This window comes from Ascaphus truei, chromosome 5 (assembly GCF_040206685.1).
Source record: "Ascaphus truei isolate aAscTru1 chromosome 5, aAscTru1.hap1, whole genome shotgun sequence".
Taxonomy (NCBI): Eukaryota; Metazoa; Chordata; class Amphibia; order Anura; family Ascaphidae; genus Ascaphus; species Ascaphus truei.
The window spans coordinates 169748048-169768185 of NC_134487.1; the positions used below are offsets into that span (position 1 = coordinate 169748048).

Consider the following 20138-nt stretch of genomic DNA (forward strand, 5'->3'; position numbering starts at 1 on the left):
CCCCACCAAACACATACAGTACAGTAATAGGCAAAATAACTATTATCCAGATATGGATAATATATAATTTGCCCATTATTAAACACAACATTAGCCAGCATAAATCAAGTAAATAAAACCGTTCTAGCCAATATGAAGGGCGTCCTTGTCACCTTACAGCAGGCCCCTGTCCTCCGTAGCCAGAAAGCATACATAGCAAAATACAATCTAATGTCCCCTAGCCCCTTAATCACCTTAGCGGTTAAAAAACACGAAACTAATTAAGGGGTTAACCCACCCTGCCCCGCTACCCACCCTGGAGGTCTAACCACCCACCCCGGACACACTATACCCACCCTGTACCATTGAGTGGCATAGTAGCATCATACCCATATAATAATATGGGCCTGATAAGCCACTATAGCACTCAATGGGCACCTAATCAAAATACATGAATGCCCAAAAGACACAATAATAAAACATTTCAAAACACTGAAACATCCCTATTCAATAAATAAAAACACTAGCCAACAAATGCAATTAATAAAAGCACTATCCAGCACAACAATGAATTAATTCAACCATTAACCAATCAAAGCAATTAATTAATAAAACAACTCAGCTAAACAACAATGAATTAATTCAACCATTAACCAATCAAAGCAATTAATAAAACAACTCAGCTAAACAACAAGGAATTAATTCAACCATTAACCAATCAAAGCAAATAATTAATAAAACAACAAGGAATTAATTGAAACAGTAGCCAACAAAGAAATTAATTAATAAAAAACTCGGCAACATAACCATTTAAAGCATTACCCAACGCAAGACATCATTAATTAAAAAGAAAAATTAATCGCAAAAAAAATTAAAAATAAGGCAGCAAAATGACAAACAATTACATCCACATAATAACCACACATACAAAAAATCAAACTCAATACAAAGCAAAAAATTAAAAACAAATTATTGGCCTAATAATGTATTAATCTGTACCCTAAAGTGGTACAGATTAATACATTATCAGTCAATGTTCAAAGAAAAAAAAGAAAAAAATACACATCCCATCGAAAAACCTGTAAAAAAAAAAATACATTTACTTATCTCAAAAGACAAAAAGGTCTGGTGTGGTCATTCACAGGTGCTTGGCAATAACTGCAAGTAAAAAGGTGGAATGACCAGTCCATTAAAGACAGCTCTCCCTCATTAGAGGGGTTACACTACCGACACACTTTATTGCAGCACGGCTAGCACCGCAAGCCGGGGGATGCCCCGGCGTGCTAGCTGCACTCCCTCAGCGTGCCGCGCATCACCGATGCGCGGTCACGCGTCATCGGGTGCCTGTGCCCCCTGCACGCGCGTCCAGGGCTCCCCGAGGGAGCCCAGGTGTCCCGCGATGTGGGGGACGGCGGAAGGGGGTTCCGGGGGACCCGGCGGACTCGGCAGCGGGAGGGAGAGCGCCCCGATCGGAGGGCGCTCTTCCGCTGCTTCGGCGCGCGCCCGGCACCCTCCGGCGCGCGCCAGGTTACTGCTGCGGCCGAGAACGGGCAAATGCTCGAATAAACTCGGCCGCAGCAGTATGAGAGCTTTTTGCAGGTGCAGCAATTGAAAGAGTTTCTGTCACGGTTGTGCTCACCACAAACCAGGGTCGGACCGCGAGGCTAAGGTGGGGTTGTAAAAGCACCGACCTTAGACCGCGCAGGCTGATCCGGATTGCGCAGTTCGTAGTCATACGTAGCAGGATCAGGATAGGAGAAGACAGCATCGTCGTTGTACAAGCCAGGGTCAGGACAGGAGACGTCAGAATAAACATTGTCCAAGCAGGAGTTCAGCAACAGGTAGTCAGGAAAGCCCCTCTTCAGCTTAGGAGCGCGGGGGTGGCCTCTGCGCGTGCGGTGACCATGGCCCATGGTACTGGTCTCAGGAGGTGGAAGACAGACCAGATTTACACACCGCCTAGCAACACGGGTAAACCAGTGCTACAGCGCAAGAGTCCTGAGCGGGCTAGGGAACCCTCCGTTTCAGCGCAGGAACCAGGACACGGCCTCTCTAGATTAGGGAAAGAGTAGGCCCCAGGAACCAGGAAGCTGAAGAAACACAGGGAAACCTCCGCTTCAGTGCAGGAAACCAGGAAGCTGATGAACGCAGGGTGAAACCTCCGCTTCAGTCCAGGAAACCAGGAAGCTGATGAACGCAGGGCGAAACCTCCGCTTCAGCACAGGAGAACAGGAAGCTGAAGGACGCAGGGGAAACCTCCGTATCAGCATAAGGAAAGAAGCTGAATGACGCAGGGGAGACCTCCGTATCAGCATAGGAAAACAAGCGAGGGCTTGTGGCAGAACAGTAAGTGACATCCGGTAAGGACTATGCTCGGCAGGGAGCATTGTGGGGGAACATAGTACTTAAAGGCCAGCGGACCAATCCCAGGCGAGGGGTGTGAAGGTCCTGCTCCAATAAGTGAATACAAGGCTGGATTGCAGTGATAGATTGCACAGCTGCAGTAGATACCAGAGGGAGTGTGTGGAAGTATAGCTTTGGTGAGTGAATCCAGGCTGCAGTAATATCAGGTGAAGAGTTCCAGGACTGCACCGGTCTGCAAGGTAAGGCAACCAGTAAACCGCAGAGCGGATTCCTTACAGTTTCATTGCAGAAGGAGAGAGAGAGTGTGTGTGTGTGTGTGTGTGTGTGTGTGTGTGTGTGTGTGTGTGTGTGTGTGTGTGTGTGTGTGTGTGTGTGTGTGTGTGTGTGTGTGTGTGTGTGTGTGTGTGTGTGTGTGTGTGTGTGTGTGTGTGTGTGTGTGTGTCTAGCAAAATGCTTTTATTTGTGTGAGCTTTCGAGATACACTGATCTCTTCTTCCGGCGATGTTACAATGAATGAAGCAAGCAAAGGGTATACTTAAAAACAGTGTCTCTTGTCATGTTATCTGTGCTTGTATGTATATATATATATATATATATATATATATATATATATATATATATATATATATATATATACAGTGTTCGACAACCCTATACATTTACACGCCCGGGGCGTGTAGATTTAACCCCCGGGCGAGTAAATATTGGACCAAGCAGCACATGTGTTTTTTTTTTTAAATTTCCCCTGCTCGCGCTGAAAAAAAAAACTCCCCCCTACCTGACAGCTGATTGGCGCGCGCTCCCAGGCTTTGTGGGCGCGCGGCCAGGCTCTATATGAGCTCGCCCCCAACGAGCAGCCATTCTTTCTGCCCGGACATCTGTTGGAGGGTAAGTACTCGCCATGCTGCGACCCCTCTGCTCCTTCCCTGCGATCCCCCTGGTCCCCACATGGCTCCCTACTCCCCACCGCGGCAGCTCTCCTGTCCCTTGCTCCTGTCCCCTTCCCCTCCTGTCCCCTGCTCCTGTCCCCCCGTCCCCTGCTCCTGTCCCCTTCCCCTCCTCCTGTCCCCTGTTCCTGTCCCCGGCTCCTGTCCCCTTCCCCTGCTCCTGTACCCTTTTCCTGCTCCTGTCCCCTTCCCCTCGATCCACCGATCGCTGCCCGGAGCGGGAGGTCCCCGCTGCTGCAGCCTGGTTGGTGTGCGGGGGGGGGGGCCTCGGCCCTCACCCCTCGCCTCCCATGCGCCAGCTAGCTTCATGACGGCGCAGCCGCCGCATGAGGAGGGGGGGATGTCGGGCAGTGGCGGCCATGGCGGTGCTGACTGTCCCCTGGGGCGCCCACTGGGGGATACCTCGGCACGTGCCTCCCACCCACCCTGCTGATTGGGAGGGGATGTCGGCCTGCCCCCCCCCCCCATGAGCGGGAGATGGGCGCGGGTGGGTGGGGGAGGAGCGTCGTGCTGGTCGCGGCCTTTCCTCCCCTGTGTGTGTGGGAGAGTGTGTGTGTGTGTGTGTGAATGAATGTGTATGTGTGTATGGGAGTATGTGTATGTGTGTGACAGTCAGTCACCCCCCCAGTAAGTCACCCCCCCAGTCAGTCACCCTCCTCCCCCCAGTCAGTCACCCTCCCCCCCCAGTCAGTCACCCCCCAGTCAACCACCCCCTCCCCAGTCAGTCACCCTCCCCCCCCAGTCAGTCACCCCCCAGTCAGCCACCCCCCCCCCAGTCAGCCACCCCCCCCCAGTCAGTCACTCCCCCCCCCAGTCAGTCACCCCCCCCAGTCAGTCAACCCCCCCAGTCAGTCACCCCCCCACCAGTCAGTCCCCCCCCCGCCAGTCAGTCACCCCCCCCCAGTCAGTCACCCCCCCCGTCAGTCACCCCCCCCAGTCAGTCACCCCCCCAGTCAGTCACCCCCCCTGTCAGTCACCCTCCCCCCCCAGTCAGTCACCCCCCAGTCAGCCACCCCGCCCAGTCAGTCACCCCCCCCCAGTCAGTCAGTCCCCCCCCCCAGTCAGTCACCCCCCCAGTCAGTCAACCCCCCCAGTCAGTCACCCCCCCGCCAGTCAGTCACCCCCCGCCAGTCAGTCACCCCCCCCACTCTGTGTATCACCCACCGTTTCTCCCCTCTGTCTCCCCCCTACACTCTCTCTCTCCCCCACACTCTCTCTCTCCCCCACACTCTCTCTCCCCCACACTCTCTCTCTCCCCACACTCTCTCTCTCTCCCACACTCTCTCTCTCTCCCCCACACTCTCTCTCTCTCCCCCACACTCTCTCTCTCCCCCACTCTCTCTCTCTCTCTCCCACTATCTCTCTCTCTCTCCCCCACTCTTTCTCTCCCCCACTCTCTCTCTTCCCCACTCTCTCTCCCCCACACTCTCTCTCCCCCACACTTTCTCTGTCTCTCTCTCTCCCACACTCGTCTCTCCCACACTATCTCCCTCTCTATCTCCCCCACTATCTCTCTCTCTCTCCCCCACTATCTCTATCTCTCTCCCCCACTATCTCTCTCTCTCTCCCACACTCTGGATCTCTTATTTACCCTATATATCTTACTTGCCCTATACTTCACCGAAATAACCTATACTGCTTTCTTCCAGATCTCCCACACACTCTCTCTCCCCCCACTCTCTCTCTCCCCCCCCCTCTCTCTCTCTCCCCTCTCTCTCTCTCTCTTCCCCCACTCTCTCTCTCTCCCCACTATCTCTCTCTCTCCCCCACTCTCTGGATCTCTTATTTATCCTATATATCTTACTTGCCCTATACTTCACCGAAATAACCTATACTGCTTTCTTCCAGATCTGACTCAAGCTTCACACGGAAGACATCGGAACCCCCCCTAACCCAGAAGAGAGGTAGGGAACACATCCCCTCCAATGTATAACATTGCAGGAATGAGGGTACCTGGACAGTCACCCCCCCCCCCACTCTGTGTATCACCCACCGTTTCTCCCCTCTGTCTCCCCCCTACACTCTCTCTCTCCCCCACACTCTCTCTCTCTCTCCCCCACTCTCTCTCTCTCTCTCTCTCTCCCCCACTCTCTCTCTCTCTCTCCCCCACTTTCTCTCTCTCTCTCTCTCTCTCCCCCACACTCTCGCTCTCTCCCACACTATCTCTCTCTCTCCCCCACTCTCTCTCTCTCTCTCTCCCCCACTCTCTCTCTCTCTCTCTCCCACACTCTGGATCTCTTATTTACCCTATATATCTTACTTGCCCTATACTTCACCGAAATAACCTATACTGACATCGGACACCCCCCCCCCCCCCTAACCCAGAAGAGAGGTAGGGAAAACATCCCCTCCAATGTGTAACATTGCAGGAATGAGGGTACCTGGACATTGAGGGACTACGGATCAGGTAAGATCCCAAGCGGGATTGCTGCTTTAGATATTGTGAATCAGGGACGTCCAGACACTGGTTAAGGGATTCAGGAAACTAGTCATTCACACCTGGCTTTTATTTCTAGATCCGACATTTACACACACACACACACACACACACACACACAAATGTTGTTCTGACTAGGAATTTATTAAATGTATTTTATTTATATATTTTATTTTAAGGCGGGTTGGGGGGCGGGACTAGGGTTGGGGGGCGGGACTAGGGTTGAGGGTGGGACTAGGGGCGGGGTTGGGGGCGGAGACTAGGTGGCGAGTAGATTTTTTGGTTGGGGGCGAGTAGATTGGTGATTTGTCGAACACTGTATATATATATATATATATATATATATATATATATATATATATATATATATATATATATATATATATATATATATATATATATATACAGTATATATATATATATATATATATATATATATATATACTGTATATATATATATATATATATATATATATATATATAACAGTATATATATAGTTTCATTCTACAATGGAACTCTTCTTTGCTTTATATCTTCCTCTCTTTTGCTATTTATGGGCCAGATAAATCAATGAACTATCTGTAGCCCCCTGTAAACAGCATGGGCTATAACATCTTCCTACTACTGTCGTAAGTCCTGTTATTGACAGGCCCCAGTAGTAATCGTGGGTTTCCCCCCCTTGTAAGCCCTTCCTGACTCTGCTGTAGGTCTGATGCAGAGGGGAGGTTCTGTTGATGTCATGAGGGGCGGGGCTGACCAAACTTAGTTGCAGTTCCTGTGTGCTCTCAGTCTGTTGGTGTTGAAGTGTCTGACTGGACAGTCAGACTGTGTGAGCTAGATCATAGGTTCCAGAGGAGTAGGGCCTAGTGAGTTATAGGTGGACCAGTGCCCCTCACCCTGCCTAGGGGGTGAGGGAAGAGCTAGCCCCACCCTGAGCGCCCTGGGCTGAGGGTGGAGGCAGGGAGCAAAGACCCCCCCCCCCCTTCAGACCATCCTGAGGAGAACTATTTGGAGGGAAGGAGAGGAGAAGGAGACAGATCCTGTACACTGTGAAGGAAGTGTTTTGCTGTGTACTATTGCTGCTGTGTGCTGCTCTAATAAGCTGTGAGTACAATAAAGACCCTGTGGCTTTTACAAAGACTGTGTGATTTGGAGCATTCACCCCTGGACCAGGGTGGTTCTTCTATACGGGTCCTCTCCCATATCCCTGGGAGCTATAGAAGATGGAGGCGCTGCACCACCACTAAGATACCATGGAGGCCAATACCCCAGAAGCCTGGTCCTGTCTCCCCCCATAACACAGCGGGAAGCTCAGGCCCTCCTGTTCCACGCAGGTATGCACCACCACTATGCATGTAATCTGCCCTCACGCACCCTAGACACCACAGATGAGTCTGGGGGGGGAACAAGGGTTACATAACCTAATTAGAAAAATTTCATTTATATAAAGAAAAAGTAGTAGCTCACTGCTGTAATACATAAACATAAGAAAATTAAAACATTTAAAAGTGGAAGAAGTCTTACCATATGTGAAATAAGCAACTTCAGGTGGTAGCTTGACATTGTTTAGGTCATTATCCTGCACATATTGATTTACATACTGCTGGGCTTCATTGGCTTTTAGAAAGGCCATGAATCTTGCAGTGAATGATGCCACAAATATTGATAGCATTCCAAAATCCAAAATGTTCCAGAGCTGCAAAACATATTCCCGGGGTCCTTCTTCCCAAATCTCCTTACATTCTGACCAGATCATTCCTGCAAAACATAAAACATTGCAAAACTGATAATAAAAAACAGATGCAATTAAATGCAAGCTGAATCCTAAAATGGTTAAAAATATATTAAATCGGCCTCTGAAGAATTGGACGAAAAACAATAGGTCCATTAATTATGCATAACTATGCACAGTGCAATACCAAGAATAAGGCGCTGGCAAAGAAAAAGGCAACTCAAGCCTTAACAGTAGCTAACATCTGGCTAAAAGAGGAGGAATCACCAAAGTAAAAAAAAACAAAAATGAAGCATCTGGCCTGGATAGCGGAGAAACCTTAGCTCAGTCATAGCTACAAATTATACTTAATATTTCATCATTGCATTTACAGTACCACAAAATTGCCATAAAGCAAATGTGATATTATTGATTTTATTTTAATGATATAGCTCCTATTAGGGCCGGTGCTAGGGTGTACCCCCCCTTCTAACAGTCCCCCCCCCCCTGCCACACACACACATACACACACACACACACACAATATTAGCTTTAAGATTTTTTTCAATTTTATTTAACTGAAAAATGTAAATGTTATACCTAATAGATTCTGTCATTCTCTTCCCCTCGTCTCTCTATTTGTCATTGTCTCCTCCCTATCTCTCTCGTTATCTTCCCCTCTCTCCCTGTCATTCTCTTCCCCCCTCTCTCTGTTATTCACTCCCCCCTCTCTGTCATTCACCCCCCCCCTCTCTGTCATTTACTTCCCCCCTCTCTCTGCCATTCACCCCCCTCTCTCTGCCATTCACCCCCCTCTGTCATTCTCTGCCCCCCACCCACACCAGGGCCACCAACAGAAATCTTGGGGCCAAGGACAAATGCAAGGAGCAGGGAATCCCCCTCCCGCTCCCCCATCCATAGCACACCTACCATGTAATTTTTTTATTTAGGGTGAAGCTTTTACTTAAATTGCATTGTTGCGAGCCCCATTTTACACATTGCACGCCCCCTCTATTTCCCTCCCTTTTCCCATGTAGTTCTCTCTTCTCCATCTCACCTCTCACACTCCCCCCTCCATCAATTACCCCACTCTCCCTCAATCCCTGCACCCCCTGCCTCACATCTATTTCTCTCCCCTACTCCCTCTTTTCCTCACTCCCACCCTCTCTACTCTCCCCTTCTGTCAATTATACCTCTCTCACTCAATTCCCCCCCCCACATAATACCCCCCCAACAAAATATATACCAAAAAAAACCACTCCCACTGCAAAAAACTTCCCACCCCAAAATTCATACAAACAATACGCAACCCTCAAATATATACAACCCCACCACCTCCCCAAATATATACAAACCCCCCAAATACATACAAAAAACTCACCTCCCCAATTCATCTAAAAAAGACCGCCAATACATATAAAAAAAACAATACATATAAAAAAAAACAAGGCATATATAAAAAGGCCCAATGCATATAAAACCCCTCCAAAGCATATAAAAATGTCCCAAGACATATAAAGAAGCCCCACTACCCCAATACATCTAAAAAGACCCCCACTCCCCAATACATATAAAAAGACCCCCACTCCCCCAATACATATAAAAAGACCCCCACTCCCCCAATACATTTAACAAGACCCCCACTCCCCCAACACATATAACAAGACCCCCACTCCCCCAACAAATATAACAAGACCCCCACTCTCCCCAATACATATAACAAGACCCCCCACTCACCTCAATACATATAAAAGACCCCCCCTCTCACTGTCATTCACTCCTGTCCTCTGTCTGTCATTCTCCCCCCCCCCCCCCCCCCACAGTGATTCACTCCTGTCCTGTCTGTCATTCTCCCCCCTCACTGTCATTCACGCCTGTTCTCTCTCTGTCATCCCCCCACACCCTTTCTGTCATTGTCTCTTCCCCTGACACACACACACGACAGTACATACAGTATACACACAGGGCAGCCACAGAAAACATGCACACAACAGAACACACACACACACACACACAACAGAACAGAGCAAGACACACACAACAGAACAGAGTAAGACACATACATACAAAAGAGCAGAACACACTGACACACTGACCAGGCCCGCCAATAGGGGGGGTCTGCCGGGGTTGGTGTCCCGGGCCCGCTGGCTGGGGGAGCCCGGCCAGACCCTGCTCTATGGCCAGTCTCTGCTGCCGGTTGCGGCCGAGCCCCCAGTGGGGTTCAGTCAGGTGCTTTGGTGCTCCCTGATCACCACGGCCAGGCCTGGGGGGGAAGGTAGGCGCGCATGGGGGAGGGGCGGGATGTAGGCACGCGGGAGAGGGGTGGGAGGTAGGTGCGTGCGGGGGGAGGTAGGTGCGCAGGGAGGCAGGGCCCTGGTATGTTTGCAGATGGAAACAGGGGGTGGAGCGAGTCCGGCGGTTGGTGCGCGGGACTTCCCGCTCTCCTCGTGCTCTTCCCTCCTCGATCGGGGAGGTGGGTCAGGCAGGTGCGGTTCTCTCCCGGCGCTCCCCCGGTTACCGCTGGCAGTAGTTTGAGCGGGGGGGATGTTGGCGGTGCCACTTCCCCCCTCCACATCCACTGCCCTCCCTCCGCCTCCACTGCCCCCTCCGCATCCACTAGCCCCCCTCTGCATCCACTAGCCCCCCTCTGCATCCACTAACCCCCCCACCGCATCCACTGCCCCCTTCCACATCCACTGCCCCCCTTCCGCATCCACTGCCCCCCCTCCGCATCCACTAGCCTCCCTCCGCATCCACTAGCCTCCCTCCGCATCCACTAACCCCCATCCACATCCATAGCCCCCCCGCATCCACTAGCCACCCTCTGCATCCACTGCCCCCCTTCTGCATCCACTAGCCCCCCTCCACATCCACAAGCCCCCTCCACATCCACTAGCCCCCACCACATCCACTGCCCCTCTTCCGCAGCCACTGCCCCCCTTCCGCATCCACTGCCCCCCTTCCGCATCCACTGCCCCCCTTCCGCAGCCACTGCCCCCCTTCCGCAGCCACTGCCCCCCTTCCGCATCCACAAGCCTCCCTCCGCATCCACTGACCCCTTCCGCATCCATAGCCTCCCTCCACATCCATAGAGGTTCTATGCGGTTCTCTCCCGGCGCTCCCCCGGTTACCGCTGGCAGTAGTTTGAGCGGGGGGGATGTTGGCGGTGCCACTTCCCCCCTCCACATCCACTGCCCTCCCTCCGCCTCCACTGCCCCCTCCGCATCCACTAGCCCCCCTCTGCATCCACTAGCCCCCCTCTGCATCCACTAACCCCCCCACCGCATCCACTGCCCCCTTCCACATCCACTGCCCCCCTTCCGCATCCACTGCCCCCCCTCCGCATCCACTAGCCTCCCTCCGCATCCACTAGCCTCCCTCCGCATCCACTAGCCTCCCTCCGCATCCACTAACCCCCATCCACATCCATAGCCCCCCCGCATCCACTAGCCACCCTCTGCATCCACTGCCCCCCTTCTGCATCCACTAGCCCCCCTCCACATCCACAAGCCCCCTCCACATCCACTAGCCCCCACCACATCCACTGCCCCCCTTCCGCAGCCACTGCCCCCCTTCCGCATCCACTGCCCCCCTTCCGCATCCACTGCCCCCCTTCCGCAGCCACTGCCCCCCTTCCGCAGCCACTGCCCCCCTTCCGCATCCACAAGCCTCCCTCCGCATTCACTAGACTCCCTCCATATCCACTTCCCCCCCTCAGCATCCACTAACCCCCTTCCACATCCACCAGCCCCCCTCCGCATCCACTAGCCTCCCTCCGCATCCACTAGACCCCCTCCATATCCACTTCCCCCCCTCAGCATCCACTAACCCCCTTCCGCATCCACTAGCCCCCCTCCACATCCACAAGCCTCCCTCCACATCCACTGCCCCCTTCCGCATCCATAGCCTCCCTCCACATCCATAGCCTCCCTCCGCATCCACTAGCTTCCCTCCGCATCCACTAGACCCCCTCCATATCCACTTCCCCCCCTCAGCATCCACTAACCCCCTTCCACATCCACTAGCCTCCCTCCGCATCCACTAGACCCCCTCCATATCCACTTCCCCCCCTCAGCATCCACTAACCCCCCTCCGCATCCACTAGCCTCCCTCCGCATCCACTAGCCCCCCTCTGCATCCACTAGCCTCCCTCCGCATCCACTAGCCCCCCTCCGCATCCAGTAGCCCCCCTGCCAGCTCTCCCCCTTCCATGCGCCCCCCCTCCTTTCCTTCGCTCTGGCATTCTGACATCACATTGCCATGGCAATGCGGTATCATGGCATCATTTCACGACGCATTGCCAGAAGTAATCTAAGCCAAGGTAAATGAAGTTTACAGAGGCCTTTGCCGCTCTCCCGGCATTTAATTTAAATGCCTTCGGGAAGCGCGTGGGGACTCTGTAAACCCCGCACCGCCCACAGAGAATCTCTCGCCCGCCAGTATGCGCACCCCTGATGTACAGTATGGCATGATAATACCTAAAAATGCGATATTATGACTATTTTGTAACGGATACAATTGTAGCCATGTGTAAGATTGGTGTACATATCTCTTTCTCATGCTGGCAGTAAACCTGGTAAGTATGCAGGATTGCCAGCAACAATCAATGGAGGTTTGCCCTCAAACCCTGGTGAGGTGTCATATATCCCCAAAGGAAGTGACAACATGCAATGTGCCCACACTTAGTGGTACAGAGCAGGTTTGTTCTCTGGGGGGTGATATAAGACACAGCACTGCCTAAAGTTAGAAGTTCAGTTTCCTGTTGTTGTGCTGCCTCTGTTCAGTGAGAGGCACGTGAAGGTCTGCAACAGTGTTGCAGTGTCTCATGCTAGCTGTGAGTCAGTGAGCATACACAGCACATTGGGCAGAGTTAGAGGAGCTGAGTGAGACAAAGCAGCTCAGGAGAGGAGCCAGAGAAGCTGGGGAATCTCTTTGAGAGTAAAGGTGGAAAGCAGATCTATTAGGGAGAAGGGACCTTCCTAATGGAGTGCTGCACAGAGATGAGCGGCTGAGTTGCTATCTGTGAGGGGCAGCTTGCCCATACCATGCAAATAAAGATGCCCTGTTCAAAGAAACCCCCACTGTGTGAGATTACTCAACAGTGGCAGTCACCACCGAGAAGGAGTTCCTCACCAGGACCATCTCCCTGCGGAAGCATAGATCCTGATGAGGTGGAGGCGCTGCACATGATGTAAGTAGGACTCGCACCCACTACCTCAACTACCTGTCCTGATGACATCCCCTAATACCATCAAGCGGGAGACTCAGGGGTCCTGTTACTTGCAGGTGCACCACCATACACGATCACGTAATGGGGACCGGTTAGACCACACGGGCTAATGTGAGATTGGGTGGGTCAGACAAGGGGGGTCCACCCATTACACAATATTTTTAAAGGACACGATAAAAAATGCATTTTCAGCTGTGCAATGTTGATGTATTGACTATAAAAACACTGCTTTTTTGATGATTTTACCCCATTTTTGCCTTTCCAGAGCTTGATGCATCTGGACCATTATGTCAAAAATTGTGTAAATATATCACTTTAAGACTATACTGAATGTGGATTTATGCCGGGATTCACTAAGTGCCAATGTGGGTTATCATCCTCCAATCCCAAGGTACTTGCCCATTATTTCAATGGCAGTTATGGCAGGATAGTGATATAATGGCCTGCATTGGGGCTTAGTGAATAGCCCCCTTAGCCTCCTTGTTGCAGGGTACATGCAACTACACACGCGGGTTTCTTGACAAGGCTTATTTATTTAGCCTTAAAAGATATACAGCACACAAAAACAAAAATAGCTTTTCATCAGCAAACAAAAGAAAATGGCTTTTTCTTCAGCAAACCAAACAAAACAGTTTCTCTTTAGCAGACAGTCTATATATAAGGCAGCTACCCTTTTCTATGCAGGGGACAGACAGTACACAATTCAACTACTTTGCTAATCAGACCTTGTATCAGTAATCTCTTCAGCAGCTTACTCCTCTCTCCTCAACAGCCAGCTTCCATGTGTCTACAGCCTGGGGTTTTAAAACACCTTGATTAGGCAGCTGGGTTCCAACTAATTGTCCTGAGGACATAGGTTTTCCAGGCATATAGCTGGTGGCTTTTATTTACCCTGTCACATATATATATATACTTACATGTAATCAGTTTTCAAAATGTTCACATACTAAACGTACACATATCCCTTTTTTATTTCCTTTTTCTTTTGCCGTTTTGCTTTAATCGGAAAAATGTTTCTACAATAAAAATAAGAAAAGGTACTAGGTATATTATGCCGTTATTGCTTACCTAAAATCCACTTCATGATTAGCATTTCTGTCCATGTGAACTCGGTTGTCTTAACTCTAAAAACCTGCTTGGGATAATCTGTAAAGGTCTCATTGGGAAGATTTTTGATTCCTTCAAAACGATCAGAGGCATTCAGAACTAAAAGTCCGAGGAAGATTGTAAAAGAAACTGCATGTGCCACAAACTTCATAAAAGGGCTTCTTAAAATCTGTCCTACCTGGGAAAGAAAGAGACAAAAGGTCATTTTAATTCTGCTCTACATTTCATTTTCTCCACAGCTCATTACTGTCACTATCTTTCTGAAATAAGACTAGGAGAGATTCTCTGAAGAACTGTCCACCAAATGTATTTTAAACATAAAACTCACACATTTCTTCTACAGATGTAGCCTATGTAATTCATCTTCCCTGGAGCCATGTCAAGAAAATTTTCTGCGGTTCTGGGTAAGATGCAGTTAGGGCTGTTTCGTTGCTGGCAATGCCAGTGCTCACTTTTGGGCTTAGCTTCTACTGTATTCTAGTAAGACTTCAGAAGGTGTGCTGAGTTAATCAAATGTCCTTTTTTTTTTTTAATTAAGAATGGGCTCTCTCACTGGTGTTTTGCTTGTAAAAATATTTTGAGTTGCTCTTGGTTCTTTTTTTCATGTTATTGTTTTGGTTTTAGTTTTTGATTTGTAAAATATGAAGGGGAGAAAAAAAACTAAGAAACAAATCCAAGTATGAATCTTTCTTGGGTTTTGTTTGAATTCATTCTGAAGTTCCGCTCAGAATTTGGTTTGCACATCCAGTTCTCAAACTGCTTGACACGGAATTCAAATCAAATGTTGAATCCACATAGCTCGGATTTTGAACTTGCGAATCTAGCCAGCATTAGTTAATATGTATTGCATTTAAGAAATCAAATAATTAATTCTACTACATACTACAGTACATCAACAAATTCATAGTAGCACACAATATGAAGCGCTTAGTAGATATTTTGCAGTATGTTGTGAAACACATTACACTAGATCTTTAGAGGATATGGGAACTTTTCATTAACGTGATAAGTTCAGAGGGGTCTACTGTATGTACTCATTAAAAATTGCACTAAGAGTTGAATAACATTTTTTTTTTTAATAAGTATTATCTAATACTAGAGAACTGATTTATTTAAAAAAAAAAAAAAAACATACCTTTGATTATTGCATGGATTGTTTCTTTAAGATGTACCTTCCTCCCTATCTCTCTTTGCTTTTACTCTTCTTCATTGGATTGTATACATTTGCAATAATGTTCACAAACATGCCAAAGTCTAAAACAATTTCAGCGGCATTCATACATCTCTGAAGGTAAGCATACTATGCAGCAAGGCAGGCTCTAGGGGGTTTCTGCCATTTCCTGGGAAATCATCTTCACATCAGAGAAGGTCCCTAAGACTTTGCTTCCCCACAGCAAAAAAAAGCCTCCAATCCCGTTCTTCTGCCTCGTTCACTCCCTGAAACTATGAACCTGTGGTTTATTGCAGAGTTGTTGCTCCTGCACTCCCATCCTCTCTGATATAAAGTTCAGGAAGTAGAGCTACAGATGTACATTAGCATGCATTATTGTATTTGTTAACATATTGCAATCTGTTAAATGTGTTGCATTTTAAGTTACGCAAAAAAAATTGCCAACGTATCACAAAAATGTGTCATGGTGCGCTAAGGTTTGAATAAAAACATGTACAGTAAGTTGATTAACATTTCAGGTGGACAAATACTTCAGCCAAAGCCCTCACATAAGCCTCAATGACCTGGCTAGGTGATATAGGGCTCCTCACCCCATGCTTCCTGTTTAGCCTAGGTGGGGCCCCAGCATTGTTGTTGCTGGGGCCAGTGCCTGCAGCTACCACCTGCGCACATGATATAGCAGGGGCTTCAGGGGTTAACCTACCAGCAGAAGGTGGGTGTGGTGCGGCAATTGCATTGGATGTACTAGGCTGCACTCAGGCTAGTGCATCCAGCCTAGTACATACAGCCTAGTTTGGGGGTCAGGGGCCCTGATGCGGCCCCTGTGCCCTACTATCCCTCCTCCCCTTAGGCATGATATTATGTCTTTATATCAGGGGAGGAGGTAGTGCCTGGGGATATAAGTTCAAAGAGGAGCTCTCAATTTAAGAACTAATTAGCTCAATTTTTGCTAAGGGAGGAAAAAAGGCAGTGTTTAAAAAACCTGCAGGCCTCTTTTTTTTTATCCCTTGTTGATTCCTCTCTTGCCAGCAAGTAGCTGCACCACAGTACTCCTTTTCTTTTTCTTAATGTAGCCCTCTTTCCCCGTGACCAAGGATCTACGCGTGCTGGGTACATGTCTGGCATACAGGAGGCCCGATCCTCCGCCACTGGGAGCCTATGGTGATCACGTTCTTTGACACACAGCGCCTCCAATACAGTCTATGTAAGTGATGAGAGGTGCCTGGGGCTAGTGAATACACAAGACCACTGGTCTAAGAGAAGACAAGAACAGAAAAAGGCCCCCGTTATCTAGCACTCAACTCTTGAATAATGAATAAATTAAAATATAACCTTTATTTGGTATATAGTAAAATAATGTGACACACAAAACTATCACAACAATAACAACACTTAGATTAATAATAGGTATTAGATGTTACCAAACCACGAAAAAGTATAGATCGACACCTATAGTGGGGATCAAGTAACTACACTTTAGTCAGATACCGGAAAAGAGGAGGATGAAAATGGAGAATGAGGTACACGTGTACCAAGCTGAGTATGTCTCTGTATGCCAACACCAAAGATCTTATCATATAATTATGGTGTGCATTCTCAGAGTCTGAATATACACCCACAACATGCAAAAGAATTGCCAGGATATGATAAGGAGTATTGTAATAATAGCGCCTATCACGAACGTGTATATATAGTCAGCGCTCTCATATACCTAACTACTAATGTAGTTGGCATATATCGTAGCAGAATCACTGATCACAGGTAAACTTAATAACCTATTTAAAAACTCTGAATTGATTAATAGCATATGTAGTTGCTCCCCACCACCCAATGGTAGGGGTAATGTGAGGTCTAGTGATTATGGCAGTTAATAATGTCTAAAGGGAAGGAACTGACACTATAAGGTGTGGCATAGCATAGTTATAAACAAAGATGTAAGTTGTAAACAGACATCTCGTACGGATAGGATACAATACAAGGAGGAATTAGCTGGTCCTCCTCAATAGGGCAAAGGTACGTATATAACTCAGAATCTGGCCACAATATGTTGGTGTGACGACTCAGGAGATTCCTTCCTCTCCTTGTCCCTCTCTCCCAGCTCATGTTACCCTTTCTACTCCTTCCCACTCCTCTCTTTCATTTTCTACCTCTCTCCCCTTGCCGCAGCGTGTTCCCCGCAGGTCCCGCTCCCTCTTCCCCGCGGTAGCTCCTTTACCTTCCCCTGTGGTGCCATCCGTCCCGTTGCCTCCTCCTCGCGTGGTGCCCACGGCGCGGCGTTCCACACGCCTGGTGATGCGTCCGGTGCTTGCCCCCCCTCAGCCCACGGAGGACGCGCGTGCATGCTCCTCTCTGCCTCTGCTGGCCATCGCACGGGCACAGGCCTCGCGCGCGTTCCCCTCTTGGCTCCGTCCTCCTCCTGCGGTCTTCCCCTGCTCCGTACGGTCCGCGCCTGTGTTGCAACCTGTGTGCGCGCATCCCCAGCTTACAGGGGGCGCGCGCACAGACTCTTCTTATCAGGTTTCCCCTGTCTCCGCCTCCCAAGCTGTACAGGCCATTCCCCTGACTGCCCCTTCTGTCTCCTCTTCTTCTCCTCCTGACCTATCTCTGGCTTCTCCCACTTCTCTCTCTACCCCTCCCCTCTCTGTCATTGGTGCACCTTCTTTTATAATCCCTGTCTGTCCACCTCTTCCTCGCTCTGCATAGTTCCTGTTTCCCTGTGTGTACCTGTCCTATGCTGTGCTCCCTCTGTGCTCCTTTGATTACCTGCTCCTGTGTTACTTTGGATTTCCCTGGCTTTGACCCCTGCTTACCCTGGACTACTCTGCTCTCTGGTATCCCTTTGAACCTTGCTACACATACGACTCCACTGACCTCTGGCTTCCTAGGACCTGGCTTGCCCTCTGACGACTCTACCCTTTGGATCCCCGAACATTGGCAAATGGACACGACTATTCTCACGGACATTCCCAAGCGTTGCAAGTAAACACTAACAACTCTTCCAACAGGCCCAGCAACGCTATACCACACTCCGGGCTTGCTCCCACTGCTGTGGGTGTGTGGTATCATACGGTTCCCACCTCAGTACTGGGGTCTAGCTTGGTCTGCGGGCATACAGGCGTGACAGTTGGTTTCCAGCATGAAACATAACGTTAGTGATTGTTGGTATTGTAGATACCTCACACAGACCAGATACTCTAGCAGCAAAAATACTGTATAGAACATTGAGAGTAGTGTATCAGATATATGTTACAATCATATTGTCAGTAACTAAGCGTTAACAAAGCAGAACCCCGTCTGCCACACTGTGATGTTTTCTATCATGAAACACACCATGTGTGAATATAGCGTGGTTAGTATAGTTGTAACTACTGGCTGTTTGTATCGCACACGTGTTGATCTTTGTGTCTTTGCCGAGATACCTCACACAGACCACACGCTATAGCAAACATAGATACTCTATGAAGCGTTGTGACAGGATGTATCAAATATATGTTGCAAACATAGTGCAAACAGCTATACACTTATGCAATATGTCGTGCACCCCTATTCAGTCTATTAGCCATATTAACGCTTGAACTGTCCTTAATTATGGACTTCAACATACACCACACTCTGGCAGTTTCTATTGTGAAACACACCGACTGTGCATATTGCGTGGCTATGAACATAAGTCTATCTTTAATAGATGGACAGGCTGGTCCGGAGGTAGCGAACAGAAGTGCTATGATAATCATTATAATGCTTAATCAGCACATAAACATATGGATTTAAACTGTCTGCCACACTGTGGTGGTTTCTAACATGAAACACACCGTGTGGATATAGCGTAGTTGGTATCGTTATAAGCGGTGGCCGTTCGTATCCCACTTGTGTATCACTTTATATCTCTACCGTGCTAGTTTTGTAAAATTTTCCCGCCTGGGACTACATGCTAATCCCTAATTCTGAAGACCGCACTAGTATAGCGTCATCACCGTGCACAACATACTGCGCATCGATGCACGTTTCCTGTCATACATTGACTCTTTTTCAAGGTAGCCCCGCCTCTCGACAAATACCTTTCCTTAAGTAGGGGATGGTTGCCTAGGCAATCAAGAAGCGTCGTTTGCCTCCGTTCCACTGAGTGCACAGCAAACAGGGGATATTGTGTCAATCAGTAATATAAAAAGCAGTTGAAAACGCTGAATACATACAAATTATCCACTGTGTGGTTATACCCACATCAAGGACAATGATGCCAATGTAGAATATTAGCATTTAGACTCCAAAAGAAAAAGTTTGGCTCGTACCTCGAATGAGACTCCGTACAAGTAGTCGTGGAGCTTGTCGACTACCGCCCACTTGAGTGCGAGGAACTCCAGTTTGTAAACCGAATAGTTTTACTTGCTTGGCGGTAAGCTTTGGCTCACATACGCCACTGGGCGGAGGCCAGAAGGATACTTTTGGTGCAGTACAGCTCCCAGTCTGTTGAAGCTGGCATCTACATGGAGGATATACGGCTTCTCGGTATTGGCGTAGGCCAATACCAGTGCTTCCATAAGACTTCTCTTGAGGCCAGTAAACGCCTTTTCGCAGATGGACTTCCACTTGTCTCTGAAGGGTGTTCGTGGGGATGCGGCCTTCTGCCAAGGTTCCTCTGGGTATATTTTCAGGAGATTATTGAGGATCTTTGCTTTGCTGGAGTAGCCTTCTACGAAGTGGCGGTAGTATCTGCAGAAACTGAGGAAGGACTGCAGCTCCATCACATTGTCTGGTCTGGGCCTGTTCACTACGGCTTCGACTTTAGCGGGGTCGGTAGCCACTCAATCTGTGGACAGTATGTGACTCACGTAGGCGATTGATGTGTAGCAGAACCGGCATTTGCCTAGTGAAAACTTCAGGCGTTCATTACCCAGTCTATCTAAGACCTTTAGAGGTGTTCCTCGTGCTCTTCGAGACTCTTGCCGAACATGGTGATGTCGTCAAGATAGACGAGGCATTCCCAGGGGTTCATATCCCCGATGGTCTTTTCCATCAACCACTGAAATGTCGCTGGAGCACCGCAAATGTCTTGGGGCATTTGGGTGAACTGAACCGTAGAGGGCAGACAAACACTGTCTTCTCCTGGTCTTCAGAGCTCATGGATACCTGGTAGTACCCAGACCTCAGGTCCAGCATGCTAAACCACTGACTTCCGGCCAGAGCACTGAGG

The 20138-nt window shown here is 49.0% G+C and overlaps 1 protein-coding gene across 1 annotated transcript in view; it reads right to left on the reverse strand.

The window, feature by feature from the left end:
* Positions 1-20138, reverse strand: part of TRPC7 (transient receptor potential cation channel subfamily C member 7) — a 187307-nt gene that overhangs the window by 76772 nt on the left and 90397 nt on the right. The window contains exons 4-5 of the mRNA XM_075601205.1: positions 13738-13954; positions 7253-7486 (exon numbers count right to left, since the gene is read on the reverse strand). Coding sequence (XP_075457320.1) covers positions 7253-7486; positions 13738-13954 — 451 coding nt within the window. The remainder of the gene's footprint in view (positions 1-7252; positions 7487-13737; positions 13955-20138) is intronic.